At 40.4% G+C, this 24,979-nt stretch overlaps 1 protein-coding gene across 1 annotated transcript; it reads right to left on the bottom strand.

The window, feature by feature from the left end:
- Positions 1-383: 383 nt before the first annotated feature.
- Positions 384-24,530, bottom strand: LOC129726642 (apolipophorins). Its single transcript, XM_055683590.1, has 10 exons — positions 24,261-24,530; positions 11,023-11,049; positions 10,411-10,934; positions 7,356-10,343; positions 6,808-7,298; positions 6,621-6,750; positions 1,250-6,562; positions 1,058-1,190; positions 666-994; positions 384-609 (listed from the first exon to the last, which is right to left on the bottom strand). Exons 1-10 carry the CDS (start codon positions 24,334-24,336, stop codon positions 583-585), a joined length of 10,038 nt encoding a protein of 3,345 aa, XP_055539565.1. The 5' UTR covers positions 24,337-24,530; the 3' UTR covers positions 384-582.
- Between the last annotated feature and the right edge of the window lie 449 nt (positions 24,531-24,979).

The following is a 24,979-nucleotide window of genomic DNA, read 5'->3' as shown; positions in this document are numbered from 1 at the left end:
TCTCTTTTCCAGAGGCAGTTTGCAAATTGGCAACTGGAGGCAATGGATTGTTACAGGGCAAAGGTGCGGCCAGGCTCAATTAGTTCGCAAAAACGTGCTCTCGCTTCGTTCGGTCGCTTAATGCGATGATGGTGGTGCAGCATTAAATTCCGCCTGTTGTACGCCGTTTGCCGATATTATGCACCCGACCGGTGGGACCAATGGGACGGGGATGCAGGATAAATAGTCACTTTGAAATGTATGTTTAATATATTAATACGATGCGAATTATTAATTTATTTGTCCGAATGCGGTAACAATGGAATGGTGGAAACATTGAAATTGAATTAATGTGGTTTTAGATGCAATCGTTGTTCCGTTCAAGGTCGTTAATAAACGCAAACTTCATTGTAAAACAGTCACTTATTTATTGCGTTTCGATTCCATGAAGTACTACAATACGAAATTATAGCTCCAGGATTTTACTGCTAATGGCATTCGGATGATATACTTTTTTTCCTAGACGAAGATGTGTCATTTTTGGTATAATAAATATGGCTGGAAGTCATCTCTCCTCTAGCAGGTGGTTGGGGGTATTTTTGTTTATCCCTTCGCTCCTCCCGTTTTCTTCTGCAAGAATCGTAATATAGAAAAACAGCAAGATTTTAAATAAACTGCCAACTTACGCCTGGTGGTAGGAATTTGGTTTCCTTAGCTTCGCAGGATTCTTCCGCGTGCAGTCCATTGCGCTGCGTGCACACACAATCGCTGTGGACTTCTGTTCGGGCGATGTGATCTCCGAGCGCCGAAGCTAGAACGGCAACGAACGACTTCTTATCCTTAGCCTGCTTCAACCCGCTGAAGTTCTGTAGTGCAAACACGTATCCGTCGTTCTTCTGTATCATGTCCACCAGCAGATCGGATTCGTATTTCAGGTTGTTCTTCAACTCCGTTGATCCTACGTTGGTGCGCTTCTTGCTGTCGGCCAGGGTGAATGCCTGTTTCGAGCTGAATCCTGTAAACCGCACAAAATGATGTTACTACTGATAGTCAATCATCTGTAAGACTCATCACTTACCGACAATTTCTTTCACCTTCTTCTGGTCCTTACTGTTGGCGATACCCAGGCCCTTAACTGGTGTAATGACGTGTAATCCAACACCCTTCGATTTCAGATCCAAGGTTGCCAGGAGTGATTGCACCGCTCGTGTCTGAAATTCCAGTACGAATTAGTTGAATGTTCGAATCTTGAAGAGTCACCTAATCCTACCGGATTTGGCATCTTTTCCGTGTCGTCGGAGTGAATCAACACAATCGATTTACTAGCGGTAGAACGGAATGGATATTTCAACGCTTCCAAGAATGCGCGGGCATCGGGTGTTAGAGCCAGATCTTCGGCTGTTCGCTCGCCCAGTTCGTGCAATGTCTTGAAGAACTCGTCTACGTTCTGGTTGCCGGTGACCAATGGTTTGGCGTTTTCTGGTCCACTAACGTCAGCCTGTCCCAGTTTTCCGGTATAATCCAGCGATCCACCACTGGTGAATAAGCTGATGTATTTCTGATTACGGTTGTATCCAATAACCACCACGTGCACGTCCGCGATTCCGTTGGATTTCAGATCCTTGCGTAGGTCGTTGATGGAAGCTTGCACTAATTCCCCGAGTAGCGTACCCAAAGAGGTATCAACCACCAGAACAACGTCGGCTTGTTTTTGGGGAGATTTTACACTGAACTGATCACCAACGTTGATGTCTTTACCACTGACGGAACATTTCTGGCACTGTGTTGGAACATTAACTGGGATCAGCTCGAGGCGGCAAGCAGATGCGTAGGCGAAAGCAATATTACAAGCGGCTGCGTCGGCATCCTTGGCGTCATGAACGGCGTGCTCGCAGGCTTCACGGAAGTTGGATTGATCTTTGAAGAAGTAGCAGTACCGTAGGGAGCTATCAGATCCGAAAAGTTTAGCACAAACCGGACTGCTGTGCTCGTGTGTTGTGTGACCGGCATCGACAACAGCTCCGCAAGACTTCGTTGATTTGTAGGCGTTTGCAAACACAGTAGAACTCTGAGCTACCTTTCCGTTTGGTAGGGTGTAGTCATCGTACGGCTCGTAGTTTCCATTACCCAGCAGTCCTCTCAGTTTTCCAAGATAGAAACCGGAAACAGTGAAGTGACATACTGTTAGATCCGTTGTACACAGGACGCTAACTCCGTAGGTGCTCAATAGGTTGACAGTGTAGAATCGTCTCCAGGCATGAACATCATTTTTGTGTAGTGGAAGATCTGTAACTTTCCCATTTAACGTTACCACACCCTTATCGTTCAGCTCGAGAACATCTTTGTCCATAAGAGCAACAGATTTCAGTTTGCCATCCTGAACGTTTGCCACCAAGCTGAAGTTTCCATCGACGAAATCTGACGCCAGAATGTAGTTGCAGCTACCGGCGAAGGTGAAGTGCTGTCCATCGAAGGTGAAGTAGTGGCTGCCATCGGCGATTTCTCCGTGCATGGCGAAAGGTGGTAAAACAGCGAACGGATTCCAGGCGTACGGACGGAACTGGTACAAAAAGTCGCGAACCGACACAAACTTCTCGTTGCGCAGATAATTCAGTGGGCTAAACTTGAAGCTGGTGATGTACGGGAAGAACTTCAACGTTACGAACGATGGTAAACCTCCCGCGAATCCAGGCTCATCCAGCGTCGCGGTCACAGAGTTAGCGAATTTGTCGAACAACATATTGACGGCTTTCACAAAGTTGATGAAGATAGTCTTCAGCTCTTCCACGTCATTGACTGGTTTATTCTCCAGCTTGCTTGTGATGTATTTGTTGACAGATGACGTAAATGTCTTGATTTCTGGCACTGGGTACAGGTCTTCGGCCAGAGTCAACATTTCCTTCAGCAGTTGGTATGCGTATTTGTCGAGTCCTTCGAAGTATTCATTAAATGTTTCTTTGAGCACCTTGAACTCGTCGAACGAATCGAAGTATTCATGGACTGCCTTGTATAGTTCTTTGAACTCCTTCTCGAGTGTAACAACGGCCTTGTTGAATGACTGAGCGAAGCTCTTGAACATTTCCGAAAAGTTCTTGGCAACCTTGTTGAAGTCTTCTTCGAAAACCTTCAAAGCTTTAACCGACCTTTCGAATACAGCTACTACCAATTTGAGCGTTTCTTCGTAAACGTTAAACAGGACTGCTTCCGTCTTGACGTAGAACTCCTTCAAGACTGGCAAAATGTTTTCGTTGAACGTTCCCATCAGCGCTTCGAAAACATCGGTGACAATTTTGGAAACCTTTTTCATGTGCTCGGTGTGGACGCCAAGCAGTTTCGCGACAACATCGTTTATGGATTTGTAAACCTTGACGAAAACATCGAACAACTCTTTGATTGTTGGATCTTGCAGCAGATCTTCTTGTAATTTGCTTAGCTGCTTGCCATAGTCCTCCTGGAATTTACTAAAATCTGGCAAAGCGCCTACTGCGTTATTGAATACCTTATTGACATCAGCCATAAGTTGGGTGTACTTTTTCTCGAACTCTGCCTTGGTAGACTCAAGATCGCTTTGCACTTGCTTGTTAAACTCACTGAGGAAACTCTTAGCGTTGGCTTCATTAACTTGATACTCGGTGGACATGAAGTGGCTTGCGTCTAGGGCAATATGCGCATTCAGCAGTTCCTTTTCTAATCCCATAACCTTGAGCGAAGCCGCCTTGTCAATTGCGAATGAACCGTCGACGCTGAAGAACTTGTCTTGGTTAAGCGAGAACTTGGCCGAGGAAAATCCGTTCACATTCGATTGTAGAACAACTGGACGATTTGGAACAAGCTTGACCGTTGTGACAAGCTCGGCTTTGTTCTTTTTCGAGTCGTATGTGCCGTGAGCGCGAACAAGATCGTCGTTGAATCTCTTTAGCAGGAAATCAAGCTCTTCGGGGCTGGCAAACAGGTACGATCCGAATCGGAAATCTTCGAAGGGCAAATTGAACGAAGCGGCGGTGCTAAGTTGTTTCGTAGCCAGTGATAGCGCCGAGTGTCCACTGAAGCCACAGTCAAACCCTAGACCCTTGCTGGCGACGTTCATTGCAGCACTTACATTGAAGCCTTTGAAGCTTTGATCGCTGTTCACGTATGTCGCGTGCGCTACAATCTTATCGTTGGCATTCTTGAACAGATCCAGCACAACTTCTCCATCTACGGTCTGCTTTTCACCGTCGAGAACACCGGACACGCTCACAACGAGATCCTTCACAGTTGGGTGGGAGAATTTCAGGGAACCAGTGCCGCTTACACCTGCCGCGCCAACCAGTTTGGTCTCACCGGTGAATCCGAAGGTAGCCTTATTATTTGGTGCGTTCTTTTTGTCTAGATAGAACGAAACAGTGCTATCGTACTGGCCAAATTTGTCTTCCTTCGGATACTTGAAGACACCCTCGATGACAACGGAACGGGTCGGTAGGATGAGACTGGCACCGGCACTGTTTGGATGAATGTATAGCTGATATTGGTATTTGGGTTGTTTTTTCTCCTTCAGCTGGACGTCGGTCGTATGATCGAGAGTGAATCCATTACCGCTGGTCTTTGCGGTCAAACCAAACTCGTGTTCGTAGCCCAATTGCTGTAGATCGACCGATACAAGTGCCTCGTGGTTAAATTTACTTCCGGCGCGTTCGAGTTTCGATTGCACTTCCACGTAGGTACATTGATTCGCTTCACAATATTTGTTCTTTAAATAAAAATCGTTTGGTTTGATCCGAACTTCAGCGAATACGGTCCTTTTATCAACCGAACCTCCCAGGGTGAATGCGTATCCGTTTTCTTGCAGTTTCTCGCGAGTTAGCTTAAAGGAAGCTGTCTGCTGTTGTTTGTCGTACAGTTTGACATTACCTTGTCCCTCAATGATGGTACTCTTGCCTTGCTCCTTAACAGAGTAATCCGCGTATCCACTTAGAACGTTCTTTCCATCCGATGAAGCCTTGAACTCTACACCCTTTCCACTGGTTCCTGGCTTGGAGTTTATTTCAACGCTGACCTTATTGGCATTCAATTTCGGTGCGTCCAAGTAGCCCTTGGCGTAGAAGGTTTCGTAGCTTTGATAGTTCACTTCCACGTTGGAATCCAGATTGAAGTCACCAAAGTTCAGAACCTTGGTTTCTGCCTTGAATGCACGATCACTCAGAACCTTATATGCACCGTACACCTTAACTTGTTTTCCTGGATATCCAAGGTTGAAATCTATTGACGGGCTGGTCTCGGAGAGCAATACTGCGTTATCTACACTGTACGTTTTATCATCCGCTACTAGGTTTAGTTTGCTATTGAACGCATTATTACCTGACTTAACATGCTTGAAGGTCAGTTCAACATTTTTTACGTGTTCAAATTCAGACTTCAGCGTAGCATGCACCGATACATCGTCAACGCCGAGAGCCTTAGCTTCACCGTTGAAACCGAGCGTTTTACCCTTACCGTAGTTAACCTTCAGGGAACCTTTGGTGGAAACTGGTCCGTCCTCTTTGCCATCGTAGTTGTACTGGGCTTCCGCGGAAAATGGATCGGTATTCGGCAGGTTAACCTTCAGGTTTCCTGATCCATGGTTAACGTTTCCTTTAGCGGCCGTAGATACCGACACAGTATTATCGTTGTATTTGAAAGATCCAGCGTAATCCAACTCGAATAGACCAGTTTCACCTTCCGGCTCTAGATAACTACCCTTTGATTCAAGCGCAAGCGTTTTCACCGGTGCTTTCGGGACATTAACATTTGCCTTGACTTCGTGAGTGTGCGGTTTACCTGCCTTTCCTACGTTGTATCTTCCACTAACTGAGCCGTCGAAATCCTTTCCATACTTTCCATTCAATCGGTAGACTGCATGTTCTTCACAGTATTCATCTAAATAGAAGGCCAAATCAGTTGCTTCAGGCACCAACTTTCCTTGGACTTTGACATGGAAGACAGCTTTCTTGAAGTGTCCTTCTGGCAAGTGCGTGGTATCTAGCTCCACAACAGCATCCAATCCGTCAAAATTGGTATACTTCAGCTCGTGGGTCGCGTCGAAGAAACGGGGTTTTAAGTTTCCGTCTTTCAAGTTTCCGGTTAATGAAAGCGATTGCTGTTTTCCACTGGGAAGTTTCTCTACCAGGTTTGCAACAATACTTCCAGTAGTCTTCTTCTCATCCTTTCCATTGACTTCGCGTTTCATATCACCGGACAGTTGACGTCCTGTCGGTAGTACCAGAGAGAATTTGCCGTTCATGGTACCATCAGAAAGTTGACCGTTCTGCTGTCCTTGAACGTTGAATTCGTATTTTTCGGTGAACACTTCCAGCTTGTTTTTGCTATCAAAGCTGCTCTTGGTGACCTTGTTCTTGGTGTCGAAGTGAATCTTCTTGGTATTGTCCTTGTCGAAATCGTAATAGAAATCGGTGGCGATGTCGTAAACCGGTGAATTGACCTTAAACTTGGTGTCCAGTTTTAGCTTACGGTCTTGCTTCACGAAGTTCATCAAAACGGTTCCATCTCCTTCGCCGTTGTTTGCCTTAAACTCGCCGTTTCCATCGAGGAAGTCTTTGACTACAAACTGTTCAATTAGATTAGATTAGTGTAAAGGAAGTTGCTAAAATTTTCATTTGACTTACATTAAATTTGCCATTAGAGTTGTCGGTACGATCAACTTTCAAGTCGTAGGTTGAGAACTCATCCTTTCCCACTAGAACCTTGGCATTCGAAAGCACTGTGGCAGGTGTTAAGTGTACAGCAAGAGTCAACCTAGAATTATAGAGGAGGTTCAAAAACGTTCAAATTGGTTCATAGGTGTGAACTTACTTGTACGGATCTGCCTTCTCCACGGCTACGAAAAGTCCCTCCAGATTCAGTTCGCCCTCCTGGTCGTTGAACTTATTCGAGGCAACACCATTCAGCTCGATCTTCGTTCCAGTGCTGGCCACTAGGCGATTCTGGAACTTACTCTTGGCAGCATCCAGGGTGCGTTTGGACACGAATTTGAAGTTATGCTTGTTGAGTGAAGCTGCCACCGTCACGTCATAGTCACCGGCAGTTTTTTCGTTGTACTTGGCATCCACGTTCGCGGCAACCTTCTGTTTATCGTAACCGTATTCACCATCCAGCTTAAACTGGTTCTTGTTGGTTACCATATCTAACCGTACCATTTGTTTCGGAAGTTGCAATTTATTCGACAGCGACAGGGATGTCAACTTCTTGTCCTCTACTACGAACTCCGCATGTTGATTCAGCTCGTAGTGGTTGGTTGGATTGTTGAAGTCTTTACCGGCAACAAAGACTAGCATGTTCTTGAACTGTGTGAGAAATAACGCTTTAGAATTCTGTTTACTTCTATGTAAAACACATCTTACCGAACTATCCGTGTAAGCAACCGCGACGTTCACTTTGAAGTTCTTGTTTGCATCGCCGTCAGTTTTCTTCTCCAGATCGAAGTTGAGATGCTTGGGGCTAAAATCCAAGTGTCCTTTGACGTTGTTCTTGCTGGAACCCACAACGACCGCCAGATCGGTGTCGAAGCTTGGTCCGTTCTGCGAAACGAATCCATTCACAGTAGTTTTTGGAGCATACGGGCTTGTCCATTCGACATTTTCCAGCTTATAATTCGTGGCACCACCGTCGCCCTTCTCGACAATGATTTTACCAGTGGTTTGAACGAGTTTGGAAACCTGCGCGTCACCAGTTGGAGACTTGACGGTGAAGATTGGAATGTACTCCTGTCTGGCGGAAGAGCCTGCCTTTTCAAAACCGAGCTTTGCGGAATATTCCTCAGGACCATTGTGTGCTACAGCGTACAAAGCGGCTTCCTTGTCGTTGTTGTTCAACCCAATTTTAACATCAACATTTCGGAGAGGAGACAGAACGGTGGCCTTCACGTATGCGTCACCCTTGAAGTAGCTTTCCAGTTTAAGGCTGGTCGTTCGCTTCTTATCCGTACCGGGAGTGTCGAATGTCAACAATAAACTCTGATGTTGCTTATCGGAATCGTCATATTTGCCCGAAAAGTGGTACTTGGGATCAACCTCCAGATACAGCTCCGCTTGATACTCTCCATCTAATGGCACCAACGCCTTGCCGGGGATTTGTTTTTGGCCAGCTGATGCACACAGGGTAACACCGATGATGTGGTACAAATTGTCAAAACATTCCTTAAACTCCTTAACACCCTGATTCATCTTCAGGGGCAGCGAGATAAGTTGATTTCCGCGTTCACGTGTCACAAACACCAATTTGCTGCTGAAACTAATCAGCTCTTGTTTCTTGAACAGAGAGTCAACAGTAAGATCATAAGCTTTACCATCGTCCAACAGGGCGAAACTGACGGCACTACCAGTAGCGGAATGGACGGTACCAGACAGCTGAAGACCTGTAGTAACCGTGAATGCGTCCACACTTAGCGTTCCCGACAGTTCGTAGCTTGCACTGGGCACCAGCTTCAAATTGAACTTCGCATTCTTGTAATCCTTAGCAATGGCTTTCAGGTCGACTTCAAGGCTTGTCTCCAGCCGAGCGACTCCCGTTCCTTCGTACGACAATTTCAGCGGAAGACCAGCCGCCGTAGGGTACACCAAATCAGCATCCACAAACAGTGCGTGTTGCTCGAAGACGCGATCGTATTTCTTCGCACCTTCCAAGAACTTGTCGAAACATTCCAGCAATTTGTCCAAGAACTCCTCAGGTGTGTGCGGCATATTGTCACCGGAGCTCAGGAAGAACAGTTCGGAGCCGAAGAACTTCACCGAAACGTCCAGATTGAAATCTTCCAGGACATCATTGTGCAGGTTGACGGAGCTAGCAAACGCTTTGACATCCTCCTTCAAGCCACGACGGAAACGGCTTCGAGCTTGTTCCGAGAGTTTATTGTATTGTTCAACCAGCTTGTTATAGGCCGATTGCAAATCCAAGCCATGGAAGAATCCTTTCGGGCCGAAGTAATGCTCAACCAAGCGGTCCAGGTTATCCTGACGACCTTCAAGCTCAAACACATTGAATCCATTGCCGAATGCTTCAGTACTAACATTAAAGGTGACCGATTTAGGCAAGAAACTCTTCTGCGAATAGATTACGCTAGTATCAACGCTGGCTCCCAATCCCAGGGATTCCACAGCATAGGAAAACTCCCGGTTGAACGAGTAGCGGCGGAAATCGAACGGGAACTTGCTGGTGGTTCGGATATTGCTAAAATGTTGACGAGCTGCGTCACGTGTCGGATCTACAGAAGACCGCAAGCTTGCCAGGTGAGTGGTGACGAAGGAACCGACTTGGTAAACTTTTTCGCTGTCCAAAAGAGCTTTGAATTCATTGGCGACTGCTGCCGATGGGCACTCAACTAGCGACAGATAAGCTTGGATTCGAATTTCAGAGTCTTCGTTGGCGTTCTTCAAGAAGTCAAGAGCTGAATTAACGACCTTCTTGTGGCAGGAGGCAGCAGGGTAGGCCTGGAAGGCAGCCACTCGTACCCGAGAGGACGACTTGTCCGATGTACAGTGAACAACTTTGTCCAGCAGGGGAGATACCAAGTTGTTGGAGTTCTTGATTCCCTTGAGAACGGCAACAATGGTGTCTTCTTCCGCTCGGCTCGTTGGATTACATTTGCCCAGTTTTACTGCGAATTTATCGGAAATGTCCTTAACGTCCGCCGAAGCACAGCCGAACTTCTGGCAGTATTTGTGAACCAAGGATCCAACACTGAGATACGCCTCACGGGGAGGATTTCCGTCCAGGAACAGTTTGCTTGTTTTCAGAGCAGCTTTGTTCATAGACATAACCAGGTTCAAGGACACAAACATCAGTTTCTGTTCCTGAGAGTCAGAAATTTCCTTATTTTTGTACAAGGTAGCGAGAGCTTCAACGGAAGCTCCCGTTCCTACGCGGAAGAGGGCATCTAGATAGGCTTTACGAGCGAGAACCTTGTTAGGGTGAGCAGTTCCGGCTTTGACTTGCTGGTACAGAGACAGAAGGTCATCCTTCTTGGAGTACTGCATCAAGTGAACAAGTTCGGTAAAGTGGCTAGCGGTAAGTTTACCCACGTTCTTGTTGTCGTATGATTCAACAACGGTTTTCAGTTCTTGTTTGATGGTATCCAGATTACTCTGCGAGTCCGATTGGGGGTTTTCGAAGATGATCGAACGAGGCGTTCCACTGGTCAGTGCCGGTACGCTTCCTGATTTCGCGCCAGTGTAGGTGAACTTCGTTGTAACCTTGGCCACGGCACCGGAGTTGAGCTTGGCGAAGGGTACATATTTGTACTCTTCGTTCAATTTCACCGAATCCAGGAGACCATTTTTGAAAGTTTGCTGGCTGTTGTAGTTGGCGTTCAGATATGGGAGCGATTTCATTCCCTGTGGGTGTGTAATTTGAGAGGTGAGAAAAATAATTCATAATTCTTGATAGAAAAATTTCACTTACGGCTTTGCTGTTGACCACACTGGATACCAGAGTGTTGCTAATGGTCTCCCGATAGCTACATCCCGCGAGGTCGCGAACCTTGTTGACAACGGTTGCATCTCCGGCGGCAAAATTCGAGAAGGAAGTTTGACAAACACCATAAACATCGGTTTCGAAGGATTTGCTTTCGGCGGATTGCAACAGCGAAATGATGCCCCGCTTTACGTTCAGTGAGAAATCCGAATCGGTTGGATCGGTACACAGCTCCGGGAATAGTTCATCATTGGACAGGCTGAACTGGACCGGCTTACTGATATCACTTCCAAATTGCGATTTTTTGCCATCAGGAGCGAAGGCCGTCAGTGACAGCACCTTCAGTGTGTACTGGCAGTTATCAGCGGCGTAGATCTCTACCTTGCCTTCTACCTTCAGCGTGGTTTGTTGGGCATCGACTTCCTCAGCAGTCAGTTGCACCTGGACGAAGCTGTCCAAATCGTAGCTGTAGACATTTCCCGGCTGAAATTTGTACTTGGATGATTTGTTAGCTGTGAATAGAAAGGTTATCAGTGGGGTTAGTTGATAGGAGCAACGGCCTGCCGACGATGGTGGCAATGGTGGCACTCCGGTACTTACGGGATGGGCAGCCAGTTTTGCATGACGCTGTAAAGAATATTCGAGAAGAAGAAAGAGTAAATGATTAGCCGAGACGGACACGCATCGCTAGGGGATTGCATAACTGAACAGGACACTGTGTGTGGTATGCTGTGCTGAGTCATTATCGCTAGGAATGACTAAGCTGCTATTAGTGTTATGAGATTTTGCAGCTTTCTAGTGCTTTCTTATCTGGTTGTTGATGGGTCAGCGACATCGGTGTTTTGAACATGAACTTGAAATAATAATCGCTTGAAAAAGAGAAAACCAGACAACCGTCGGAATCATCGCACTTTGTTCTAGGAAGTTCTTTGGTTTATGTTGGATTGTTGTGTGACCAAATTTTCAACATTTTTATATTTTGTTTTTCAAATAGGTTTGATAGGACTCTTGAATGGAACCGTAAAACTTTTTATGCATAATTGAAAAGCAATTGTATCAGTTGAATTGTTGAAATTAATATTCACGTCTTGCTTTCAAATTATCATCAAATCTTTGGTCAAGAACTTGAGTAAATCGATTTTAGTTATGATTTTAATACTTCCGATGACACGTTGAGAGGTATTGTTTATTTATATTAGTTGAAGCAAAATTTATGTAGACGTTGAGTTGGTTAATTCATTAAAGTATGGCTTCACATTCAAAAACTTATCTGTTGCAAAACATTCGAAACTTCATTACTCTTTCCATGAGAAGCAATTTTTAGAACTGTTTCCGCAACTGTGTAGAGTCGTTGCGTTGATCGAACTTAATGTTTATGTTCGCATGATACAATATCGTTATCTTACAGACTTTCTAAAAGAAAAATCTTACTAAGTAACACAAAGTCATGAAAAGCGTCACCAGGCAGTCATATTGGAAGTTTTTTTTTGCGGTGTTAATCCATACTTGCTCCACACACAGAGGAATGGCGGACAGACAGTATTATATCTATTCAGCTTTTCGCGCACCATAATGGCGTACGCTATAATAAAAAAAATCGTAATATGTTACCTACACTTTTGACAATTCTGCTTACATCAGTCAGACTCTTAATGTATTTCGCAAGAAAACAATAAATTTGGCAATATTAGTGTTGCCAAAACTCTAGAAATCACGAAACTGTCGTAAGCAGAGAGGTTTACAAATTTCGAACACGCATTATAGCACTCGCCATTATGGTACGTAGAAAGCTGGAAAGTTTGTTCCTAAGAGAAGAGTGTCCAAGTGGCTTCTTTCTCTTCTTCTTTGCTATGAAACATACCCCCTGTTGAACATTATTTTCGTCTGCCTCATAAGAAAACGAGGCAACCAGGAAAATTTATTTATTTGATATTTTTATTTTTATTTAATTTTCATTTAATTTGAGTTTTTATTTCATTCCTGTTGCATAATCAAAGGTAAGTTGTTTGTTTGTAAAGAAAAGCTTGATTTCACGTTACAACAAACAACTAAATAAACAACATAACAATGAAAAGAGTTCATATTCGACTATTGCGTGGGATTTTCAAATTAGGAATATCTTTTTCAGATTCCACGCATATTTTTAGCCACTGTCGATAAGCTTCTGCATCCTTGGGAAATCGATAAAATTCAATGCCCAAACCGGAGTCACAGTAATTTTTACAATCAAACGCTTGGCACTTCATTCAAATTCTTTTTTGCTTTTGTTTGCCGCAACCAAAACAAAATTGTGCCCACGATATCTCACTTTCACTTACTCAATGATTGGGTCAAAAATGATGCTGTTTGTTAGTTCATGATAACAAACAAAAATAAGTGATGACATTCAAAATTCAATTGGTTTTGAAAGAAAAACCGATGAAAAACATGGTGTGTCTAAACGAACGCATGTTACTGTATATAGTGGTAAAATTCAGAGACTATATATAATCGAGTTCGACCTTCCAGATAACCAGAAATCATATAAAAATGGCAATACAAAATCGTATAATCATCTAGTTTTAATTGAAATTGTATAAAGTTCATGTTATTATCAGTTCAAGTTATTTTTCATCATATATGGGTCGTACAGTCCGTGATATATGACTGCATATTGTTCCTCGTATAAACGCACAGAAAAAATCAGGTTTCATCGCAGTAGAGTTGCCTACAGTGCTAAGCCTAAATGCAGTGCAAAATTGTAGGATTTCCAATTTGTGTGATCCACGTTGACATTGATATTCCTTGAAAACTCCAATAAGAGTTGTAAGAGGATTGCATAATGAATGAAATACAATTTACTTTTTCGTGACAGTTAAAATCGTCTGTTTTTGAAATCCTAGAGTGGTAAAGAGTGATACCATATTCATGCCAAATTTATTTCAAATTAAAATTTTCCTTTCAGCAACTCTGGTTTTTAAAATCTAGTTCCTAAAAGATTCAATGAATTGGGTATTGAACATGAATACTGCAGTTTTGACTTAAAAAAAATCATCAAAAAAATGGCACATCCAGTCGGGTCTTACAAAAACATGGGCAACGCCTTGAAAGATTTTTTTTAATGTTTATTGAGTTGCTTGAATCGCCTAACAGTTGAAAAGAAGGCTAATGCGGATCGCATGTTATTATTCCTTCGTATATGAGACAATATTGAGTTACATATTGACATCAGAGTCTATAAATAGATTTGGGTCAACCTTGAAGACAATAAGTGACATCAAATACCAAAAAGCCAGCAATTGCTTAGTTTAAATAAAAAGGGACTAAGGACAATTACTGGACTGTTTAAGGGATACTGTCCAAGTAAGCATCACCTGAAACTAATTGGTCAGTCAGATGACGAAATTTGTCGTCTCTGCGGGTTCGAATGTGAAACCGCAGAACATTTACTCTGCCACTGCAGTGCACTAATACAGCGCAGAATAAGAGCCTTTGGAAAAGGAACTTAGGAGCCTTTTGAGGTCTGGTCTGCGAATCCTAATGAGGTAATACATTTCATACGAAATTCAGTGCCTAATTGGGAGAAAGGGTGCGATATGACAACGACGATCACTTCCATCAATAGCGATATGTCTGCCACGAGTACCTAGACTAAAGAAAAGGTATACCACAAAAGATCAAAATAATGGCCGCAGTGGTCCAAGTCTTACAAAAAAAAAAAAAAAAAACATCAAATACGATTTACAGGCTCATACGATTTTAAGCGTTCAACAGTCCTAGATAAAATTCGATGACACGCAGCATCGTAAAATGACTCTGAGGATAGTGGATAGGAGCAGAAATCGGAAAGTTGGGGTTTCGAGGCTGAACACAGCCTTGTCAAATATAAAGAAAAATGCCGCATCCAACCACAATGATTACGACATACCAAAGACTGTACTAAAGTAAATGATACGCGTACTTGTCATGAAGAAAAAAATATAAATGAAATTGTTGCTACATAAATTTTATGTTTATCATTTTTTGGAAAATTTAGGTTGTATATAATACAAAATTTATTCGCGGTACATGTTACACACTGCTGCGTTTTAATTGTACTAAGTAACAAACAGAGTTGTTCATACCCCAGATTTTATGCAAAAGGTAATTGTTATAGAATTGTAAAAAATGAAATAAAACGTTGTATATCTTTTACTGCGCGAACTATTTTGGTACGTATATTGCCTCCACTTTGGTACTTATAACCTCATGACATGATAGATACTTTTCGTTCGTTTTCGTAATAAGCGAGCTACCATGGGATTTACCATGGTGACATAAAACCTGCCTTTCCACTGCAGTCGCAGAGATGCAGAAATGAATTTGATCTAGATCTGACGATGTAACCTAAGATAGCTCGCTTTGCTGCTATAATAACTAGGCGCGAATCGGAGCAGGTTCGCTCGGCCGATAAAATTTTTGATTTTTCTGATGACTACGCAATAAATATTTGTCATACAGTACTGGACAAAAATAAGTACGCACCCACTATCCTAATGTTGAACTCCCTGTATCTTTTTTAATATAAGGTATATGAACTCGATGAATTCGAATAAGTTGTGGTATTTCTAATATACTAACGATTGGTATAATAATTTTGTCAAAGAATTGCATATTAATTTCACACTTCAGCATAATTGTAATTAAGCTCTATTTTCGCTTGGTCAAAATAAAGTACGCATTCTTTATATCATCATCAGTTTACTATTTCTCAGCTCAGATAATTTATTTTTTATTGTGTCCTACTCCTCGTAAGTTCAATAAGATTCCTATTGCTGCAGAGAAACGTCGAAACAATGTGTTTGATTATTTGTTTATCATTATTAGTGCGCGGTACAATCGGATAAGATGGGGAAAAAGCAAATTTCCGTAGATATTCGTAAACTTATAGTTAACAACCGTCATGAAGGTCTTTCTTATAGAGAAATTGCTCGAAAATACGATTTAAGTAAAGCAGGAGCACGAAAAACATGCAAAAAGCATGGAGAACTGGGAAGCGTTGCCGATCGGATCGGTAGAGGAAGGAAGCGGAAAACTACAACTAGCGATGATCGCCGAATTTCTCGAGAAGTGGCAAAAAATCCTTTCGCTACCAGCCGAGTGATTCGTGAAAATGCTGATTTAAACATCTCTGAACGAACTGTGCGCAGAAGACTACAGGGAATGGGTTACAAGAGTGGATTTGCCCAACGACGACCTTTGATTCGAAAGGTTAACAGGTTTGTTTACTTCGTATTCAGCATACATTTTTGGCTGAGGTTTATTTCTGCAGGATCAAATGTCTCAAATTCGCTCAAAAATACATCGACAAGCCGATAGAGTTCTGGAAACAGGTTATCTGGAGCGATGAAAGTAAATTTGAACTCTTTGGCCACAAACAACGAGCACGAGTATGGACGAAACCTGGTGAGAAACTTGCCGATAAAAATATTCAGAAGACGGTCAAGCACGGAGGTGGCAGTATCATGGTGTGGGGGTGCTTTGCCTGGTCGGGTGTTGGTAATATGGCAAAATGACGGCAGACTATTACATGGCATAATGACGGCAGACTATTACATCAGCATTTAAAAGAGAAATCTTACAGAGTCGGCGCGAAAGGTTGGCTTAGAGAAGAAGTTCACTTTTCAACAAGACAATGATCCTAAGCATACCGCCCACAAAACCACTGCGTATTTCCGTGCTTCACGTATCAAGCTATTGGAATGGCCATCACAAAGCCCGGACTTAAATCCGATAGAAAATTTGTGGTCGATTTTGGATCAAAATATCGACAAGGGAGATGTCACCAACCGCGACAAACTGTTTGAAGCTTTGGAAAAAGCTTGGACAAATACTGACTCCCAACATATTGAAAACCTCGTTGAAAGTATGCCTCGACCTGCAATCCGTGATTGAAGCTAAAGGTGGCCAAACTAAATACTTAAATAAAGAAAAATCAGTTTGAACGTTGAATCACTATAATGCGTACTTTATTTTGTCCACAAGAAAATGACAATTTCCAAATATAAGCTCTTTTTATGTTTATATGTCGTTCTCATGTCGCTTTATCTAACATTTTTCGAAAGTACACCTCCAGTACTGTCTTTTGTTAGAACACTTTGATTATCCATCTGCCTTAGATTCTACCTAAATCAAGAAAGTTTGAACATATCACAGGTGCGTACTTTTTTTGTCCAGTACTGTAGATTCGCGCCTGCCGAAGTGCATTTAATTTCTCAAGAACACTCGGGAATAATAATAGACAAATATTTAAACATTCGTATGCTCCTGATGGTAGCTGGTTATCGCGCGCACCACTCGCATAGACTCGCGGGATTTGACAAAAAGGTACGTATCGTTCGTCGATGTAATGTGTTAACTTAGCGCGCAATACTATTCGATTCATTCACTTACAACCCTTTTTTTCCGTCGCAGTCGTGGAGAAGAATAACTCTGTTTCCGACAATGACTGTTACACTTCCATCCTTAAAACCTCCTTGCTTGCCCTAACGATCGTAACGACGTTGCCGGCACCGTAACAACAAGTTCACTCGTAACAATATCCAAGACATCATTAATAGTTTGACTCAGGTTTCTGCTTGAAGCAAAAACCCTAATTTTTTAAGAAGTTGTATTATGCATAGTAACTTGACTATTTTCCACTTTGAGTCCATATTTTACTACAACAAAAGCAGTAGATTCGCTATTTTTAAATAAAAAAATACAAGAAATATTATATACATAAAACTAGTGACGTACCCGAGGGAAGTGGAGGGGGGACGTACAAAAATTTGTTTATTTTTCTCTATTTCAAGTATGACTTATTTAAAGCTGAAATGTCGAAAGTGAACGTCCACAAAAAACGTAACGCTGCTGGAGGAAGGGGGTCGGAGTTATCTGAAAAAATGTTGCAACTTATGCAAAAAATTTCATAAGTAAAAAAAATAAAAAAAAAAAGAATAAATCTAAAAATATGAGCAAATTAAAAAAAATAATTGAAAAAATTAAATTAAACAAATAAAACATTAAAAAAAATTAATAAAAATTAAAAAATAAATAAAAGAAATTAAAAATAAACAAAAACAATAAAAAAATATTTAAAAATTGTTATAAAAAATGAAAAAGAAAAAAATTGACGTTTCGATTTAAAAGTAAAAAATCAATATACCCTGATCAAAATTTTTCTTCATGTTTGACTGCATTTACATCAAAAATAACTGCAAGATAAAACTGTTTTTTTTTGTGAGAAAGGTGTTTTCTGACTTTGAGTGGTTTAGTTAAAAATAAAATTCATCTATATTTCGAAAACAACAGAGCAAGCTGAACAAAAAAAATCTGTTTCGATTTTATATACCGTTCTGATTCAAACTTCGAACAGTTTCGAACTTCGAACACTTCAGAATAAAAATAACATTATTTAACTAGAGTAATCAAAAGTATGATTACTGTATACAATTTTGTACCTCGGAATGTCATTTACCCAGTGATGTATATCTCTTTACTGTAGGACCACTACCAGGGAAACAGCAGGCGTTGAAAAAAGTGACAGTCAGTGTTGACACGGTTTGCCTATCTATCTGTTAGTGATTACATTGAAGTGTTCGGAATTTGAATCAAAACCGAGTTCTGAATTCTCGTTAATTTGTTAACCGTGATATATTGTACAAGGAATGGAAAAGAAGTAAAACTTCGGATGTTCATCTTGCGTTTAAAGGAATTCGAAATCAGGTAAACCGACTTATTCGCACAGCTAAACAACATTATTTTACCTCCCGCATTGACATGAAGATGCCTCTAAAGGAATTGTGCAAAAAACTGAAAACTCTAGGAGTTGGTCAATCATCATCGCAAACACCGAACAATTTCACTGCTGATGAAATTAATTACAAATTTTGTAGTCATTTTTCTCAAAACAACTCGCCTTTCTCTAGTACCCTCGGAACATACGAATTCAATAACGATGCTTTTCATTTTCGTAGAGTTGATCAAATTGATGTCATTAAAGCTATGCTATGCTATGGGAATCGATTCAATACCAATGAAATTCATAAAAAGTGTTTGCCCTATTTTGGTTGAGCCTATAACACATCTTTTCAATTCTATAATCACAACAAGTGTTTTTCCTGATGCTTGGAAAATATCCAAAATTATACCTATTAAGACAAAATCCAACTCTAACACGATAGATAATCTGCGACCCATAAGCATCCTTTGCGCTTTGTCTAAGATTTTCGAAAAAATAATCAAAATGGATCTTTGTGATTATATAACCAGGAAGAACCTGTTAAATCAGTTGCAGACCGGTTATCGGACTAAACACAGCCCAAAATCCACGATGCTAAAAATAATTAATGATATCGGTCTTGTACTTGATGGTGGTCGGCCCGTTGTTCTAATTTTATTAGACTTTTCGAAGGCTTTCGACACAGTGTCACATACAATTCTATGTCAAAAACTGAGATCAAACTTTGGACTTTCGTTACATGCATCAAATCTGATAAATTCATATCTGAGTGGGCGATCTCAAGCTGTCTTCAATAATGGAATACTTTCTCAGTTTCTGCCTGTATCATCCGGAGTCCCACCAGGTTCTATTCTGGGACCAATTTTGTTTTCTTTATACATAAATGACCTTCCTGAAGTCATCAAAAACTGCAAGATTCATCTTTTTGCGGATGATGTCCAGTTATATTATGGATGTAATAATAATTCGGCTGTAGAAATAGCTCATAAAATTAATGCTGATTTAAAACGAGTCTTTGATTGGTTTGATTGGCTCACATTGAATTGTACAAAAACAAACGCTCTATATATGGTACCTTGAAACCGGTGTTGTTTCTAGGCAATGAAATCGTCTCATTTGTTGAGGATGCTGTTAGTTTGGGTATTCGCGCCCAATCTAATTTTGGTTGGGATAAATATGTGCTCTCCTCTCACAATGTGGTAAAATTTGTACATGTTTACGCTCGCTTTATACAACAACGTCGTTCCTCGCAACTAACACAAAATTGAAACTTTTTAAGAGTTTGATCTTTCCCCATTTTTGGCATGCGATTTTTTGCTTGATGATGTACCAGTCACTGTTTTTAATAAGCTAAAAGTTGCGTTACATTCATGTGTGCGTCATGTGTTCAACTTAAACAGGTTTTCTCGTGTCTCCCACCTTCAGTATCGCCTAATCGGTTGTACAGTCCCTCCACAGTTATGGGTCAGCTACAATTATGGGTCACTTTCACGCAAACACGTCTATTCTCACTAAAAACTATAATTCTGCTCGGTGCAATCAGTGAACAAAATTGTGGGTCAGTCCATATTTTGGCTATTTTTATTACTTTTACATGATTATACGACAAGACTGAATAAAATAACTTATTATCAAGCTTTTATAACAATAAAACAACTTGCATTATGTATTTTGATAATTTTATAGTCTAAATGGTTTTGAATGCCAAAAGTGACCCATAATTGTGTCTTTGGCTATGTAAGTAATATTTTTCTTCCCAACCGATTTACACGCATCAACTGCAGTGAAACTAATTGTTGATCGAAAGTACACATCAGAACACAGAGATAGATAGTAAAACATTCGTATTTGATTATTTTTTCCGATTTTATAACCATTTTTGAATATTCAGACAACACGTTGACTGACCCATAATTGTAGAGGGACTGTACTTTGGAAAATTGTAGTAAGCTGCGTAGTTGCCTATTTCTACATGGTTTGTTGAAAGCGAAGCAACCTGGTTATCTACATAGAAAATTACATATGACCCGAAGTAATTCTTCCTTACATTTATTATACCAAGACATCGCACGTCAAAATACGGGAACTCATTTTTCTTACGAGGTGTAGTACAATGAAATTCATTACCCAATAGTTTGGCCAACATAGCTTCTTGCACAGCATTTAGAAGAGGATGTTTTGAGCATTTCAAATAAGTAGTTAGTTAGTTATTCAAGTATTATTGTTATTTGAGTAGTTTTTGTCATTAAGTTTCTTTACTATCTGTTATTTATTTGTGATGCCTATTCTACTTCAAAGAGTTAACAATGTAATATTAAAAGACAGAAGTCTTAGGTTACGAATTACATATAATAATAAATAAATAATTTCATGAACGAAACATGGTTAAATCTATATAAATAGCACCTTATTGCAGCAACAATAAAACACCCGACATGTTAAACCTCAAATATCGACGAAAGAAAAATTTTTCGTTGATTTTTTAGTGCAAGAAGTTATATCATAGCTCCGGTGTTCGAAATTTGATGCAGTACGGTAGTCTTTGAATTTTTCCACTATATACCGTTTTGATTCAAACTTCGAACACTTCAAACTAATAATGACATTATTATAACTAGAGTAATCAAAAGTATGATTTCTATATACCATTTCGTTTCTTGGATCCAGCGATGTATAGCTCTTTACTGTAGGACCATTTCCAGGTAAAATTGAGCTTTTAATACCAGTGTATGTTAAATTTGATAATCTACCTTTCATGAAAAAACGAAATCATTTGAACAGTCTATAATGGTATTATAACATATAATCTCTACAGCAGTTTGCAGGAAACATACGGGGTGGTGAACTTTAATCGCCGACCACTCGAAATAATGTTTTTGGCACTTGGTTCGATCTGGTCGCACGCTAACCATATATAATCGAGTCCGACCTACGCCACAGAAGGCTGCTTCGAATAAATGCCTGTCTGTCGGAATGTAATTTTATAACTATCCTATACGTGGGAAGAAGGCTGCTGCACGACTGAGCTGGAATTTTCATAAAGACTTTTCTCAAGAAGACAAAACTCTTGATACCTACCGCTCAACAAAATTCGGAAGGTCGATTTCCATTGACACCCTACTTTTTATGACATGCGAGAAACAGCAATTTCAAGGTTGTTCTCGAATCGGCCACTAGCTGAACTACGCAACGGTTTTTATAAACGCCACGTGCGTTGCACAGTAAGCGGTGTTACTTAAGATAGCCACTTAAGATTCTCAAAATTTCCTTTGTTTATCAAAACCCACCCAGAAGGTATTTCTGATTACGTCGCCGCATAGAACAATCAGTAATTCAGTTTGGTTATGTTTTTTAATTGTCATTTTTTATTTGGCTGAAACTTTTGCACTGATGTTCCTATGAGCTAGAGTTGCCATTTTGTGCTAACATTTTTTTTTGAAAAGAATCGAAGATTACGAATGTTTTTAAAGCCGGAACGGTTTTTCGATCGGTGTGACGTCTTCGGCATAGTTGTAGATAGTAATTTTGTCTTAACAAAAAAAAAAACAGTGAAGAAATTCTTTTTAATCAAGTAGAAATGACATAAAATCGGTCCATACGATATTTACTGAATTGTTGTACACTGAAAATGGTAAATTAATTAAAAGAAAAGTTACGATTTTCAAAAAACTATTTTTTCATCTGAGCTAAAATAGTTTGTTTGATTTGTGTGATGTCTTCGGCAAAGTTATAGATAGTATTTTTTTACTCCTGGAGCCTGCGTAAGGAAAAATGTTTTCTTCTTGAAAAAAAATTTGTAGAATAATTTTGAATTAAAGATCTTAAAAAGTTCACTTTTTTTCAAAGACACATGCCATGGCTGTTTGAACTTGGAGAAATCAAAACTAAAAATTCTCATTTTCTGAAAGAAACAATTTTTTTCGAATTTATTTACAGTGTATATATTTCTGGAAGGTATAACAATAGGGGGCGCTACACCTAACTAGAATGTGACTTGCTAGACGAATAGTTTCTTCTGCAAAGTTGTGTAGAATTGAATAACAAAACTCTTTGCTGTATACCTTGAATCTCTAGAAATTGAGATTTCAGAAATACAGCGAAAAAAAGCTTGTAAAAAAATGGTTTTCTATGCATATGTTCAACTGTAATACCACGAACATGCCGGCCTTTGTGCTAAAAATAGCGCACAAATGCATGTAAATATAGGAAACTTCAGTAGGCTGTATCTTCGAAACTACAAATAACCCAGCGTGGTTTTGTGTTTTTCTGTTAGTCAGCAAGATACTTTACTAGATAGATTCACTGAAGCTTGGAATGGTTTCCGCCTTCTCGAGTTACAACTCCAGAAAACAAAGCCTTTGAAAACACTTTTTTTATTGATGGATGCTGTATATAATAAAAAATATAATAATAGAAATTGTTCATTTTGATTTCTCGCATTATTCTAAATTTTGAACATGTTATAAGCATTAGAGTTGAATATATGAACGAAAAACTGTTCTAAAAAGCCTTTTTAGAGAGAGTCTTGTATCTCTAAAATTTCTATTTGTAGAAGTTTGAGGTATTCAGCAAACAGTTTTGTGATAAAATTCTACACAAATCTACATAAGAAACTATTTGTCTAGCAAGTCACGTTCATAAGTTTGGTGTGGCACCCTCTATACCATGGAAAATTGAAACTAATTCCATCGAAGCATATGGAAGACAGACGAAGCAATTTCCTAGAAGTTACGGATAACATAAGACTTGAAAAAATAATTTCGCCGTCCGGTTTTCGATTTGGTTAAGTAGGCGGCGCAGGAGATAATTTCAAAGTTTGATTCAAAAGCTTGAATATAGTCGCAAGACAAACAATATGAAATAAGTTCAGTTAGAATATATATTTTTCAAGACACAATATTTTTAATAAACAAATAGTAAATTTTTCATCTAACAATTCCAAGGAAAAAACAGACCAATAAAAATGCAATCTTGTTTTGTAGTCAATAGATCAGCAAATTTTCATTCGGATCAGGATTAGACCCATACTAACTTTTTCGCTATTCGACTACATATTATTAAAAAAAAATAATTTTACTGGAACTTATGAACCAAATATTTTTTTCAAAACAATGTAACAAATATTTCTCACAGCTCAAATATTCTTACCGGAAAATTACGATTTAATCAGCAATTATTGATTATTTTCAAATAAGAACTCTTGTTAATTAAGGTTACTGATGAGCCAAGATCTCGAATTGAAAATATATGTGTAAATCAATAGGTTATTTATTTATTTTTTATAATCAAACAATTATTCAGCAATGCAATTAACAATATTTGCCGTACTTTACTAGCTTCCGCTATTAAGCTAGAAGAATGTGAATTCAAGAAATTCACGCGCGAAACATCATTGTGAGCAGCATTATTTTTGAAATTTTCGACCAGCGAGTAAACCGGCAGAATAAACACTCCAGCGGATTGAGTTGGCCGAAATTTAGCAGCCAATTAAAAGTAATCGGCTCATCACTGGTAAAACAGTAAACAGAAAACAACTTCGTACAAACAAGCTTAATCATGAATATAGTTTCTGATGTTCCAAAACCGAAAAAATCCACTGTAACAAACAGTCGAGTAAACCGTTCCTATCGCGGCTTACCCAATCCAGTTGTTGGTGGGAAGCAAATCTAAGCCTGTCAATCATCATTTATTTGTGTCTCGGCGGATTGCGACGCTCCTGGACGAACGGACGAACGCGAGCAGCGGGAGCGGGGAACGGTTATCCCCTTCGTACCTTCGCCGGAAGTCTCCACGTGGCAGTGCCGTTCGAAAGTCGTACTAAAACTGAACTAACGGCAGTGTTGGGTGTGCGAGAGAAAAACAATCACGTCGCTAGTCCCATCGCGGGAACATAAACCTCTATTGGCTAAATTACTAAATTGGTTCACACATCATTATCCGGCAAGTGTCTTTGTTTCTTTGATCCAGTGCCCGGAGCGATTCGTAGAAGTTACAATCTAATCACGCGGATGGATCTATTGAGGTTTCTTATTCTCGCTATGGTTGAAAATTTAACTACTAGTAAACTACTGAAACACGATTCTCTATGATCACGTACCTGAGAAAACACTATGGCACAGCACTGACAAAATTACTAAAGTGTACAGTAGACTCCTAGAACTTAGGACCCACATCGTGAAGGTCACTGTAGCCTTGCGGCACTATTCACAATCTTCGGTTTTGCTCACACTCTAAATATCAGGCGTTGTTAAATTGATCGGCAAATCCTTTCTGCTGACGGAGGACCTAACTTGGCCGATTTTTTTCGATGTACTCCACGCTGGTCCACGTCCCCGGGAGGGTTCTTGAGCAGAATGACTGGTTTCATTTATAGTCCGGCAAACTTATATAGAATCTGTCCCCCCGCAACCGCACTCACTGCCAGCTGCACTACCATGGAAAAGTGCACATATACAACGTTAGAAGTAACACACAACATTGACTACCTCCGATGGGTGCCGGGAAGCGGAATTCGAACGAAAGTAGTAGGTACCCTTACACTCTGTGTGCACTGATAACCAGCGTACGGAGGAGATCGCATTTCACTCTCACAGACGTTCAGAGGCTCTGTCGAGTTGGTAGAAAGTTCGGCACTGCGGGATGACGCCTATCGATCGTATAACCAACAACAGTAATGTTCTTTCCCTCTTCTATCATGATCGCGTTGTCAAACAGAAGCGAAAGTTATGGCGCCGAGTGCGATCGATGTTTTGGTTGGACTGAAATCAAATATTCGCTGGTATGCTATACGATGATGATTTTGTTGCTCCAGTGAAA

The sequence above is a fragment of the Wyeomyia smithii genome, chromosome 3 (assembly GCF_029784165.1).
Source record: "Wyeomyia smithii strain HCP4-BCI-WySm-NY-G18 chromosome 3, ASM2978416v1, whole genome shotgun sequence".
NCBI classification, from domain to species: Eukaryota; Metazoa; Arthropoda; class Insecta; order Diptera; family Culicidae; genus Wyeomyia; species Wyeomyia smithii.
This window is presented reverse-complemented; position numbering and strand designations above follow the sequence as displayed.